The sequence below is a fragment of the Podarcis cretensis genome, assembly GCF_951804945.1.
Source record: "Podarcis cretensis genome assembly, chromosome: 1".
NCBI classification, from domain to species: domain Eukaryota; kingdom Metazoa; phylum Chordata; class Lepidosauria; order Squamata; family Lacertidae; genus Podarcis; species Podarcis cretensis.
In genome coordinates, this window is record NC_137170.1 from 63,628,310 (window position 1) to 63,642,890 (window position 14,581).

Consider the following 14,581-nt stretch of genomic DNA (forward strand, 5'->3'; position numbering starts at 1 on the left):
TTCAGTTACAGTCCAGGGGAACATAACAAGAGGCAACTCCTCCCATGGGGCTTTGCGTTTTTTTAAAAGGAAGAATGGACATTGAGGGAGGCTGCAAAATACTGGAGAAATGCTTGCTGGAAGAAAAATCACATTTATCCTTCGGGGCTCACAGTGATAAAATAAGCTAAAAATTCTGCCTCCGTGAATAGTCTAAAGAAATTATTGATTGACCCAAGAATGAGATAGAAAAGGTGTGTGTGTGGGGGAGACTTTCAAGAAACTGGAGGACAGATTTTGGCACAGCATTAGGGTTTGTTTGTTTTTCTCATGTTCAACTCTAGTAATTTTCTTTGTAGGCTATTAGATGCTAGTTATATAGGTAGGACTGGAATAAAGGGAGAAAAACAGAATTCTGAAAAAGGGATAAGATGATGTGAGAAGTGATAAAATGTCCCCATCAGGAAAGTTGGAGTGTCAGAAGAAACATTTCTAGTCAAAACTCTCTGGTCTGCTAAAGTAGCCTTCCCTGTGTAGAAAGGTTTTCTTTTTTTAAAGAAATAGATCATTTCAATGTGTGCTCTCAAATATGTCCTGAAGTAGTATAGTCCCCAGAAAAAACAGCAATGTATTGTGTTTTGTCCATGCCTGTGTTATATATGACAGAAAATATAGTCTTGCATTGTATTCTGGGATCATAGTATAATATATCCACTATAATCTCCTCAAGGTAAAGCATCTTTCCAAAGGGAATTACGATCTCTTCTACCTCCCCACCCAACCTAGAGAATGCTAAGAATGAGAACCAAATGCTCCAAAATTTATCCTGTTTAACTAATGCTCATCCATTTGTTATGCAAGTTTTTCTGAGGGAGACACCTGCCAAATTTTGCCATACACTCCACATTCTGCTATACATTCCAGTTTCCTTTTTCTGCTGTCTAGCCATCTTCAACCTTGTTATCACTAAAAGTAGCCCAAGTTGTTATATAGGACTTCTTCCAATGTTTCATCAAAGAGTGTTAATAGTGGTTGGGCGGACAGAGAAGAATCCCCTTTCTAAAAGGTACTCAGGTAAAAGTTGATCTATAAAAATTATAAGATGCCTCTCTCTTGGGAGTTTTTGGGTGAATTTATGGCAATCAATTAAAAGGTTATTTTTCATTTTTAGATTAACTTTTTGAAGACTGAAATGGAAAGGAAGAGCAAAATGATTAGGGATCTTCAAAACGAGGTAAGAGGATCCTTAGCTGTCAGAAACATACCTAAAATATGTACATCATTAATGATAGTGTACAATTACTGTATATTAAATATCTGTATTTATTTCTGTGGAATTAAAAAGAAAGTTACAGAGATTGGACGCCTGGGGTATTTACAATACCCAGTTTCTATTCTGCCATATTTTTACACCTTGTTCCTTTGAGCAACCTGGCCCCATTCTAGGGAAATAGTCTTTGCTGACTCCAGTTAACCCCTTAATGATATATTGTGCAACATTCTATCTTGTGTTCAAGGCCTGAAGTTTGAAATCTGTATCCAGGGAATGGCCAACCTGTGGCCTGCCAAGTGTTGGGAATTGTAGTCCAGCAGCATTGGTAGGCCAACAGGTTAGCCATCCCCACTCTATCCCACCTGCTTTGTTGTTAATTCTGTCCTGGAGTTTTAGTGCTAATCTGGCATGCTTCTGATATCTGATTATTTTCTGGTGACTTGTATTTTTGGTAAGCCTGCCTTTTTCAGGTTTTTCCTGTTATGATTGTATACCTGTTCCAAACTCCTCTCTGCTTGTTTTTCATGAAATCTGCATTCCTCCCCCCGCCCCCAGTTTTTCTTGTCCTGGCTTCTTTGTCCCTGCCCTGACTGAAAAACGAACATTCAGAAATAACTATGTATGTTTGCCTTAAATTCACATTTTAGTGAATGGTTTTCTTATGGCTAAGATATAATAATGGATTTTTAACTATATGTTCTGAAACAGGAGAAAACAAGTATTTGAAATTCTCTATAGTAAGACTGATTCTCGATAGGGTTGCCATATTCCAAACAGTGAAAAGCCAGCCAGAAAAGTTTTGCAAATTTGCAAAAAATGACATTTTTGAGCTTTTATTTTGGTAAATGATACAAACGACCCTGCCAACATGGGTTGCCATACATCCAGATTTCCCCAGACATTTTTTTTTACTGATTTCTGTCCTGACACTACTGCCGACTACAGTATTCCGAATATGTCCGAGAAATTCCAGAAGTATGGCAAGCCTACACAGGTTTTATTGTCTTTCAAAAAACAAGAGAGAAAGAAAGATTGTACAACTGAAAATGGGAACTATCTGGTTTTGCTTATATTACATCAAATTCCCAGCACAATCCTACTCAGATATAAGTTCCACTGAGTTCAGTGATTCATTTCTTTGAGTGTATGAATAAACAGTGTTTCTCAAAGCAATCAAGTTCTATTAAGACCAAATTCAAAATATTCACCAGCTCTGTGGTGAGATGTTGTTTGTGAGAAGTTGTTGTCTCACCGTTTAAGGGCATTTACAGTAGGCTTGTGAATCCGCTCCTTTTTTGAAGAAGTGGATATGTTTTGCTGATTTATTTATTTTTGTATAAATATTTATACACAACCCACCCCCATGAGATGCTCAAAGTGAGTCACAAACACAGTAAAATAATAACAATAAAATCAGTGTAAAAACTTGTGAAAAACAGGAGCATCAGGAACAAAAATTCTGTGAATTGGTCAATGAAAAAAAGCACATTTAAACAAAACAATTTTAAGCCATCTTTAAAGTTGTAAATGAGGAGATGGATAAATCTTACAATTTTGGTTTCTCCCTCTCTCCATCTCTCTTTCATTTTTTCCAGACAGTTCACTGCATTTCTGCATCAGAAACTTTATTTTAGGTTCACATGGAAATTCATATGCAGTTGGCATGCTTTTCTCCTAAGATACACATTTTCCCTAACATCATTTACTGTATCAAAATCATTTATCTGGCAGCTTTTTTAAAAAAAAAGTCAAGGTGGCTTAAAATAACCTAAAATAAAAATCCATGAAAAAAGCCCAGTACATGCAGTGAATGCAATATAGCATTTGCAAGTGACTTAGTGGAGCAGTTGAGAAATGAGTGAATAAATATGTGCTAGAAACATATCACCATTGGCTCCTGAGTCCTGACTCACTTCAGAGGGGATGCAAATGACACAGGGTGGGCATTAGAATAGAGAAATGCCCTCTCCCTAGTCACTGCCAAATGGATTTCTGCAGGCTGTAGTATGACACAGAGGGCCTCACTTGCAGGCCTTGGTGATCAGGCAGGAATATACAGGCACTCTTGTACTATTTTCACTAAAATACACACTTTTCCCCAATATATGCCTATATGTACACATGCATTTGGATGGAGAACAGCATCTCCGAAATCACAGCAGTGCTAATTTCAAAGGATAACTCCATTTTGGTTTGGGAAGCACAAATTAGGTAGGTTCACATTAAAATGCAAAAGAAACAAATTTCTCCCCCATCTCTATAGAGTTAGTATCATAAACACCCAAAATACCTGCATTGTATTTCGTTGTTTTTAAGCTGCCTGTTTTCGGGTAAAGGTGATATTAAGAAATAACTCAATTTAGGTTTCTTCAAACCATTTGATAACATTTTAGCACATTTTGGGGTTTGCAGCTCCTCCAGCTGTGTGAAGTATTTGATCCCTGGTAGCATAAAGAGCTTTGATCTTCTCTGCCACTTTATATTATATATCAGCTTGGTTGAAGCATTTGTCACCCACCAGCTCCTGCGAGACAATTTCATTTTCTACCTGCAATCTCTCAAGCCTCTTTGGGATGTGAAATGTGCTAAAATGTCTCTTGGGGAGTCATACAAAAATCTATGTTCTCCTTTCACATGAAACGCTTTAAAAGACGCATAAAAATAAAAGGTATGAAATGGAAGCTTATGGCTGCTTTGGGACTGCTTGCATCGGTTCACCTAAACGCTTAGCGGTGCCTAATGAATTTTGATGAATGCTATTCTTTAAACAAGACTGGAACTTCGCAATGCTTTCATCAGCATGTTTCAGTGAACAAAAATGCAAAGCGCTGGCCTTTTTGTAAACATTCTTGTCGCCTGGATGCACTGCTAGCTCTGTGGTCATACTTTTCTGTAAGCTTGCAAAGTTTAGCTTTACCACATTTAATAACCCCAAGGAAGCAAAGAAATATTCCATATTATGATTGTTCACAAGGGATCAAAAGAATACACTTTTCTGTTGTTGGAAATTGAACGGGGAGATGATTTGGTTGTTTATACAGTGGTACCTCGGGTTACATACATTTCAGGTTACATACACTTCAGGTTACAGACTCCGCTAACCCAGAAATATTACCTCGGGATCAGAACAGAAATCGTGCAGTGGCAGTAGGAGGCCCCATTAGCTAAAGTGGTGCTTCAGGTTAAGAACAGTTTCAGGTTAAGAACAGACCTCCACAACGAATTAAGTTCTTAACCCGAGGTACCCGAGGTACCACTGTATGTGCAATGCAGTCTCACAAGGTTAGCTGATGAAAAGCGTTGAGTCATACTGACAGTCAAACTTTAGTGGTCATGCTATGGGTGGTCACTGAATCAAAACCCAAAGGAAACTATGGTTGTGCTAAAAGCCAATGCCTGGTGATCTGAGTACACTGTATCAGTAGGCACCCAACCAGCTCAACCCATGGGAGAGGGGCTAAAAGTAAGCAATGGCTGATTAAAGCCCACATGTGCTGTGAGGTCGTGGGTTAAATTCCCTTTGATTGATTGGGTAGGTTCTTTTCCCTGACCTTTGACATCGGATATGTGTGCTTTCAGAGCCTCCTCTATTCTTGTGGCTGTAATCTGTTTAATTCCCCACTCTTTAATTGTTGTAACCCACCCTGGAACTTGCTGGTGAAGGGTAGATAATATATTTAATAGTAATAGTAATAAGAGTAATACCATGGTTGGTGCATTATAGCTGTGGTAGGTTTCTGAGGCAGGAGGGGGCAAACAAAAGTCTCCCGAGTGTGGGAGCTATAGCATAGGTGGATATGACTGCAAGGCTCAGAACACAGGAAATATGACCACTTGCAAAATCAAACTAAAGTTTAAAAGATTGGTTTTAATTCTTATTAAAACATGTGCCGCCAGGAGTGTACCTACCAGATACTTGCTTCTTCTTTTTTTTAAGAGCATATTGTTTGACATGCTGGGCCTTACTGCTATATACTAAATTAAATGAAATTAAAAGTGCTGTTTGCAATGCAATCAAACAAAGTTTAAATAGAAATGGGAATGGAAAATATAAGCAGTTCCCAAGGAAATGCATGTGTAAACATATAGATGTCGTTCTTGGATACTTCAGGTCCTGTTAATAAATATTCCAGGCAAACAGCTGAACACAAAAGGGTGCCATAGCTCCATCTAGATGTCCAAAACCTGCTGCTAGCAGAGTACAGCCTAGAATCCCTAAAGTTTGAGTGGTGGGGTGGGAGTTGAAGCTGCCTGAACCAGTTTGTTATACTGACGCTAGTTATATCTTTTTGTATCTCAATGGGAAGGGGGAAACACAAAAGTGATGGGTAGGTTCATCCTCTTTTCTCTGAAATCAGCCGCAGCACAGGATCAATGAGTCATTTATCTTACCCAGTGCTTTTTTCTAAAAAAATGTTTATGAGTACTCTCATTTTGACTCAAGAAAACCACCATTTTATAGTTCAAATTGGGGAAAATACAAGTACAAAGATTCACAAAACGTTTGGGGGTATGCGTCCCCCTGCGTCCCTCCATAAAAAAGCTCTGATCTTACCTATCACCTTCAAAACAGACAACTGGTTCAGTTAATCCTGAGACAAAGACCTGAGGAACTCAAATAAGATCAAATATTTTTGTAAGTCAAAAATCCTAGCATGCCATTTTCCAGTGTCGGCGGATATAGTTTTGGTTTTAAAAAAGAACAAACCCTCACAAAGTTGTAGAAAAAACTTATTACATTTTTCACCCCATAGTTAATGTAAGTGAAAAGCAATCCTTACATTAAAGGAAACAGAAAAAATTGCTTATGTGGGATTAATGGTACCGGCAAAAACTTTGTGATGAATTGCATTGATTCTGCCTGAAAGAGTTTCCTATATATAATTTTTAAAGGCTGCTTGCCAAAGATGCTTGTAGGCAGGCATACGATGCAAGCTAAGAACTCTGGCCTATCTATAGTTTATTTATATTTATACTATATATACGGATAGGTTTCCTTTTCAGATGCTTTCCAATGTGGAACACAAAATTAAACATACAATTTAACATTCAATTTAAAATTAAACTGTAAACTATAATTAAAAAAGAAAAAGTCCAGAAGGCTAGCGATAGAAAAGTATGATCAGTACAGCATGTCTTGCCTGCAATCTTTTGCAGGCTGACTAAAAGGTGAGCCCCACTGAACATAGTGAAACCTTTGAGTAAATACATAGGATTGCATTATCATGCATTCTTTATCTTTCACATTCAAAACAGAAATTAAAATGCCGTTTTACAATAAGTTTTCAGGAACCAATGAAATGTAGACAGCGATAAAGCTTGGTGGGCATTGCCCTTGAAAGAGATGTTCAGAAAATGAGTGCACAAATCCAAGCTGCCTAGACGAGTTTGTTAATGAATGGAAGATACATTGAGCAGAGTTTTCTTCTAAATCTCAGGTGCTACGGGAAAGTTTGTATGGGAGAGGTTTTAAGTGGTTTTCTCCTTGTGCCACCTACATCCAATTCAACTTCTTTTTGAAGCCTTCCACTTTTATTCGGGAACATTGGACTGATCCTCCAATTCTGATACCAGCTCTAGAGCCAGTGAAAGTCCCTTAGTATGCCTCTAAGGGCTTCTTCGCAGCCCTTCCAGATGCATGTATCATGTTTAAGAACAACAACATCCACAACATGTCTATGGACCCTGCCCTTCCAAATGAGGAAAGCAAAACACCACTTGGAGAATGAATGAGGCAGTCTCCTCCACCTTGCCATTTGTTATCCATGCAATAGACTGGGAAAGAGGAAAATAGAGCCCAGCTGAGGGTTCACAGTGCTGCAGCTCCATTGCTAAACAGCACAAGCGGGTGAGCAGGATGGTGCCCAGAGTAGCCTTGGGAACCAGGTCAACTGGTCCATTTGGAGGCTTTCTGAGGCTGGTAGCCAAGTTGAATGGCTGCACAACACAACTGTGCTACACACTATGGTGAGTGCAGCAATGTCGTTGACGGGATTTGAGCTGAGGTTAGATTAGGTTCCTACATCTGTACAAAGCAGTAAATATTTTCCCATAGCAACCAAGCTGAATAGGCACAGCAGGACCCTGTGAACCTCTTTGTCAATATAATAGCTTATAGAAATGGGTCACCAAACTATTATTATTATTAAGGTAGAAAGATATAAATGTCAGAGTTTCTGGAAAGAAGAATTAAGGGAGCACTTGAGTCTCTCTTTGTACTGAATTACAAAACAGGTTAAAAACACAGAACAAAATGAACTGTAGGAAAGATCTGCTTTTTTTCTCCAGAGGACCTCTTCAAGATAATTTAGTGGAGAATTTTCTTGGTCTTGTGACAAGCCTTTCAGATTTTCTTTTCCATGCATAGAGGTCACCAGCTGCATGAAGCAACCACATGAATATAGCTATAGGTCCATACATGTGCCCTTTACAGACTCATAACTTGCTTTATGGAGACTTGTGGGGCAGGATAAATCAGGATAAATCAAGACAGCACATGATCTTGCAAATAAATCCATAGAAATTACTAGCCCATTAAAATGTTTACTACCTCGCCTATCTATATGTGGGAGATTAGCAGCCAAACCTAACAAATAGATATTCTTGCTAGTTAGCATGAGAAGGGGCTAAGTTCACAGAGCTATACTGCTGATAGGCAGATACTCAGACCATAGAAATACAATTGGTTGAGAGGGCTCTTTGTGGTGTCATTTTCCCTCCTCGCCTAAAGAGGAAGGAGCATATAGTACTTCCTTCACCTCCCTCTGTCTTCTTGATCAGCAATGGAGACATGCCTCTGCTTGGTCCAGCACAGGCAAATGCCTGAGGCGTGGGATGGGTATAGCCAGGATTTATGTTGGGGGACAGGTTTCATGTTAGCAGGCAAGATCCTTAGTTAAGTATTTTTATTGATTGCCCCCCTGGCTACGCGTGTGGCCTGAGGCTGGTTATACCGTAAATATAAGTATTTAGCTGCATAGTTTTTATTGCTGCCATTGCTGTGAACCAATGCAAGTTTATAACTAAGCAAATTATATTTTTAAACTTACTTCCCAAGTTGTTGTCTGATTCTTTGTTAAGTGGGTAAGAAAGGGAGAGCCAACTTACATCATAGCTGGACTTGCTCAAAACAAGCATAATCCCTATGCTTTGCATTTTGCTGTCAAAGGTGGGATGTTCAACCCACACACATGGGTGTCTTGAGCAATTAATTGCAATTACTGTAATATATCCTCTCCTACCCATCCCACTTTATATTGGGTATTTGTGGTACATTGGGACAACGTTTAAATGAAGGAATGAGAGTCAAAAAGAGAAAAGAAGGAACCAACAGTCTCCCTATATTTCTAAAAGCTTTCCTGACTATTTGCCTAGATGCCATGTTATTCACCACAGGTGAGTAAGTGATTGACCATTTACAAGCCTCACATAAGAAGGTGTGGAGGGGCGCGGGTGGCGCTGTGGGTTAAACTACAGAGCCTAGGACTTGCCGATCAGAAGTTCGGCTGTTCAAATCCCTGCGATGGGGTGAGCTCCTGTTGCTTGGTCCCTGCTCCTGCCAACCTAGCTGTTCGAAAGCACGTCAAAGTGCAAGTAGATAAACAGGTACCGCTCCGGCGGGAAGGTAAACAGCGTTTCCATGCACTGCTCTGGTTCACCAGAAGCAGCTTAGTCATGATGGCCACATGACCCGGAAGCAGTATGCCGACTCCCTCGGCCAATAAAGCGAGATGAGCGCTGCAACCCCAGAGTCGGTCACGACTGGACCTAATAGTCAGGGGTCTCCTTACCTTTATATATGTGTGGAAGTTCCTTGAAACTTATTATTCAAATTGTGTTAGTAATATTTTATTTATGAAAAGAACATTCCCATGATTTAAGACAACCACATGTCATTGCTAAACCTCTTAGGATTCCAGGCATAGACATACATACCTTTCAAAAACTCTTAGAGTATGCATTGCATTTTTGACAGCACTTAACACAGCAAGGGATTAACTAGACTGCCACTGCTTCATATCTCTTTTGACCTCTTCCTTGTAATGTTTAGGTAAATGCAATGTATGATGTGCCATCACTGCATTATGTATTTTCCTGTACACAGTGTACATTTTCCCAGTGTAAAATAGCTAACGATGAGAGGTGGGGGCAGAGAAATGCCCAGTGGCAGTAACACGTTTATAGTTAGAATAATCTAAATGCATAAAAAAACTAGAAAGCTGTTGCTGAAGTTTCTGTTTCTCTGTATGTTCTAATATATAAGTGTGATGGAAAACAATATATCTAAGGTCATATAAATATCTCTGACACTGTAAGCTTCATGCCATTGGGATCCATTGGTCACACATGTTGAGATGACCATGTGACTCTGCTAAGTACTACTCTTGAGTGCTTGCTCTTAGTGATGTTCATAATGGCAGTTTAATTACCTCAGCATATGGTATCAGCTCACATGTAGAGCTGTTTCCACAATGGAAAAAGCATGTGTCCCAGCTCTCATTTGTACAGAATGGATTATTGTGTAGGAAAGGGGCTTTTCAAATGTTACTCATCCAGCCCTCATTTAAGTTATGCTGCTGGAATATCTGCACTGGAACAATCACGCCTACCTGCTAGATCCTGTTGTCTATTGATCAAGGTAATACAGTTTGACTTTTATGAATCAAGAAACTTGAATGTTCTTTGCACAACATACAAGTTACTTACAACTCTGCTCCATGCCCAAACATTTTATCCAAAATGTCCCCCAACTCTGCAGAGCAGATTTTACTGATGTATGAAGGGCTAAAGGAAAGAGAAGAGGAAGGAAAAGTTCAATTGTATGAGCAGAATTTCATGCCATTGTGAGTCTAGGAGTGTCACATGACTTTGTCAGCATCTGTTTTAAAAAATGTAAGGACCAAAGGCAAAAGAGGGAAAATATGGGAAATGGTTATTGTTATATGGATTGTATTACCAACTGCATAGTTAGACAGGTGAGTTCCCCTATTGCAACAGTTCATAAAATTTGCACTACTTGAACATTGCTGGTTGTCTTAGCAGACCACTTAATTTTTTATTTTTGCAGTACCAGTATTGTAATCCAAAACAGTGGTGTATTGGCCAGGATTCTGAAAAGGGACCCTTTACCTGGTAATATTTTAAGCGTGGTTGGTTTGAATGGTATACTGTAGCAAAGACAGATTTTGGAAAAAATTAGCCCTAGGTCAGGACATTGTTATCCCATTTGATAAATCCAGTCCAGGGCAAAAATGAATGCCAGGAAAAGAAATGTAAGTGCAGGTCCAAGTATGTATATTCTCTACCTTTCTGCAACCTTTCCACAGTCCATCTGAATGGAATTCATGGCCTGCAGACTACAGTTTGCGAACACTGCTGAAAACATTTCAATCAACAATGGGAAAAAATATGCAGATATTCTTAAGGAATCAAAGAAGTCTTAAGTGTACCAAAGAAGTGAGATTATAAAATGTGAATCAGAGCTAGCGGGGTTGCTTGAAAATCTTGTAGAAGATTTTGTGTGTCAGGCTTGCTACATAATTAGGGAAGTGATAAAAGGAGCACAGATTCATTCGGAAAGTTGAGTTACAGGCAGTACAGTCCCATAGTTCAAGCAGAACAAAGTCAAACATGTAACCAGTGAATTAAAGGAAGCACTGACATTTGAGCCATTAACACAGATAACCTTTCTCCTTATGCTCTCTTCTACAAAGATGATATACAAAGCATGGATTATTTGGTTTAAACGGTATATGAATTTACCTCATGCATCTCAAGATTAAATCCTTGGACTTACCAGCTGTAAGATAAATAATCAGCTCACACTTAATGTTTTGTACTTAGTTTCAGAGACTCTATAGAGAGGGACGTGGGTGGTGCTGTGGTCTAAACCACAGAGCCTAGGGCTTGCCAATGGGAAGGTCGGCAGTTCGAATCCCCTCGACGGGGTAAGCTCCCGTTGCTCAGTCCCAGCTCCTGCCAACCTAGCAGTTTGGAAGCACGTCGAGAAGTTCAAGTAAATAAATAGGTACTGCTCCGGCGGAAAGGTAAATGGCATTTCCGTGCGCTGCTCTGGTTCGCCAGAAGCGGCTTAGTCATGCTGGCCACATGACCCAGAAGCTGTCTGCAGACAAACACCGGCTCCCTCGGCCTATAGAGCAAGGTGCACGCCGCAACCCCAGAGTCGTCCGCAACTGGACCTAATGGTCAGGGGTACCTTACCTTTACACAGCGACTCTATATAAGAGATTATGGAATTGGTTACAGTTGTTTCATTGGAGCTGCTTTGAAAATATGGTAGTGGATTCTAATGATGTGAAAATCACAAGAAAATGTAGTGTTGCTATACCTTCTATTTTAGGCCAATAACACATTCAGTTGATATTCAATACATTTTTAAATCGTAACAAGAGTATGTGACCCTATTTCATTTAAAATCTCCTGATTGTTTAATTAACTACGTTAGCATCTGAACTGTCATGAGTCACAGAATATTCATACGCATTTTCTGAGGTAATTGGTGTGGGGGGGAGTATGCTAAGGAGTGACAGTTGTGTCAATTCCTGTTTCTCTCAATTTCTTTTTTTTTTTTAAGTTTTAAATTCAGTTAGCCAATTTCCCAGTTTGCATTCTGCTCCCCCCCCCCAAAGTACATTGTGTGTACTTCTCATAAGATATGTATTTTTGTATAATTTCACCACATATGTGCGTGTGTGCAATGTCCCCTAATATAATACATATATCCCAGTTTGGTGTCAGCTGCAGATTTGATGAGTATCAATTCCTTCATCCAAGTCATTTATAAAGATGTTGAACAACAGCAGGCACAGGACAGAACACCCCACTTGTCACTTTTTTTCCAGAATGATGAGGAACAATTAATGAGCATGGGTTAGGGGGTGCAAAATACTTGCCTTGCCCTGGGCACTGGCAACCCATGCTACGCCACTTTTTCATCCATCAGGGTGTCCAAGGCTGATTCATCCAGGCCTCAACCCAGACTGAAATTTGTCAAGATAATCTGTTCTGCAGCTGAACTGTCACTATTCTCTCAGGCACTTTACAGTGGTACCTCCAGTTGCGGAAGGGATCTGTTCTGGAGCTCCAGTCAGATCCTGATGTTTTTTACAACTGGAGGTGCCTGTTCTGCGCATGTGCGCGGCGCGGTAGAGTGCTTCTACCCATGCGCGCGCGCGTATCCCAAAGGATACGTAACCAGAGGTGCTCATAAGTAGAGGTACCACTGTATTCAGAAAAGGGCATTTATACATGGGTGGATGATGTCAAGTACTTCAAGGACCAAGGAGGTCATATTTAGGAGTAGTCACAATCCTTTAAGGAACCAGGCACCTCTCCACCTACCCACAAATATGCATTAGGCACACCCTGTACTCTCAGCTAGCTCAAATTACCCATGATGGGTAGAGGTTGAGAGACTATGCTATGAGCGAAACTGCTGCAAGGTACTACCTAAAATTCTAGAAGCATGCTTAGATTTCAGTAAGAAAAGCAGCAAACAGAGATTTCCATTTATTTGAATTTCTTCCCCCATCATCGTTTTACAGTTCATTAGTCCCAAATATTAACACTTCAAGAAGCCTAAAACTACCTATTTAACATGTATAATTATTCAGCTCAAATTAATTTACATTTCAAGTACCTTCCATTTTACCTTTATAAAGCCTTATCCAGCCTGATTAATGAATATTTCAATCTTCAAATCAGTTATTTTCAATCATGTCAACATTTTCTTTAACTTATTTTTCCTCAATGCCACCAACCAAATGACTTACATGATAAAACTCACAGTGCTTGCATCAATTTGCATTACTATCCTTACTGCCTTTTCTAAAACTAAATTTATCAGCAAAGGCTACAAGGCCAAATTTCTCATAATCCCCAGATTTTAAAATGAGGACAAAAACCCACATGTGAAGGACAATGGGGAAAGCTACTATCTCCTTCTCCTTTTTTTGTTAGCTGCTCTTTCATGCTTTTTCTAATCCAAAATGACCTCAGCCAATCAAGGAAGATACCATAAATGTGCTAATGTCACATTACCATGTAACCAACCAGATTTGACTGTCACCATGAAACTGGGAGTGAGGGTGTCATAGGAGACTTAGAGGATGCACCATTCTGGAAGCCAGACAATAAGCTTATTATACCATCTTTCTTCATTGAGAACAGAACAGTAACAGTCATACCTCATGTTACATTTGCTTCATGTTAGTGATTTTTCAGGTTGTGTCCCGCGGCAACCCGGAAGTACCGGAAAGGGTTACTTCCGGATTTCACCGCATGTGCAGTAGTGCTAAATTGCACTTTGCGCATGCACACAAGCACCAAATCGTACCACACACCTGCGCAGATACGGCACTTCAGGTTGGGGGTTTTCACATTGTGAAGGGGCCTCTGGAACGGATCCTGTTTGCAACAAGAGGTACCACTGTATAAGAAAATCCTGATTCAATCCAGACACAACTAAATCCAGTGCCATCTACAGATTGAGTCATATAATGAGCACTCACACTTTACATTGTGGGTGCCCTTTGCAGGATGGCGCATGGTGCTACAGTCCCCAGGGAGCTTGCTGGCAAATGGGGCTGGCTTGCCTCTCAGTGTTAATTTTTGGAGGTTCATGCCCAGCCTCAGTAATCAAGTTTCTTGCTGGAAGGTGGAGCCAGCCCCATTTATAAATAGGGGGTGGAGCCGACAATAGCCAGGAACTCAGCTTTATAGATTCACCCTCCCTACCTTCCCTTTGTTTAATGTTTCTTGTTTGCAGGTTAACTTTTTCTTCCTGTTTAGTGGGCACTGCTACGGTCTTTGACTGGTTGCTGTTGAAGGACCAGGAAGAAATTTTCTTGCATTGGCAGGTTTTGTCTTCCCCGTAGCAATTCATCACAACTTTGGCGGTTATGGTCTTGGGTGGAATCCTTTAGTCTTTTCTTCCCTATTTTGCAGTGGCAATTCCAGGGTCCCCTCTTAAAGGGGTTATATATATGGGTGTCACTGGCCATACACTGAGAAGTCGTCAGTGAACTACCCTGTGTGTGGGGATATGGGCTGGGCTGCCTGCTACACTTACATCTCGTAGAGCACCCCCCTATCCCATTTACCCTGATGAGCCCCAGTTCCACCCGGCCTAAGCCAAGGTCTTCCTATTTTCAGAAGTTTAATAAAGTTGTGGCCTAATTTTAATTCCATATAATGTTGTCTGAGTCTTTATTCCTTCCTTATGATCCCTGGGGGCTGGGGCTGTCACCGCCTGGTCACACAATGACACTGGCCACACAAAGGGTAATGTTTCCCCCATCACTCAAATGG

The 14,581-nt window shown here is 40.2% G+C and overlaps 1 protein-coding gene across 3 annotated transcripts in view; it reads left to right on the forward strand.

The window, feature by feature from the left end:
* The window catches only part of LUZP2 (leucine zipper protein 2), a 310,191-nt gene that overhangs the window by 163,316 nt on the left and 132,294 nt on the right, over positions 1–14,581 (forward strand). For all 3 annotated transcript variants that reach the window (XM_079969126.1, XM_079969127.1, XM_079969125.1), the window contains one exon: positions 1,151–1,213. In XM_079969126.1, coding sequence (XP_079825252.1) covers positions 1,151–1,213 — 63 coding nt within the window. The remainder of the gene's footprint in view (positions 1–1,150; positions 1,214–14,581) is intronic.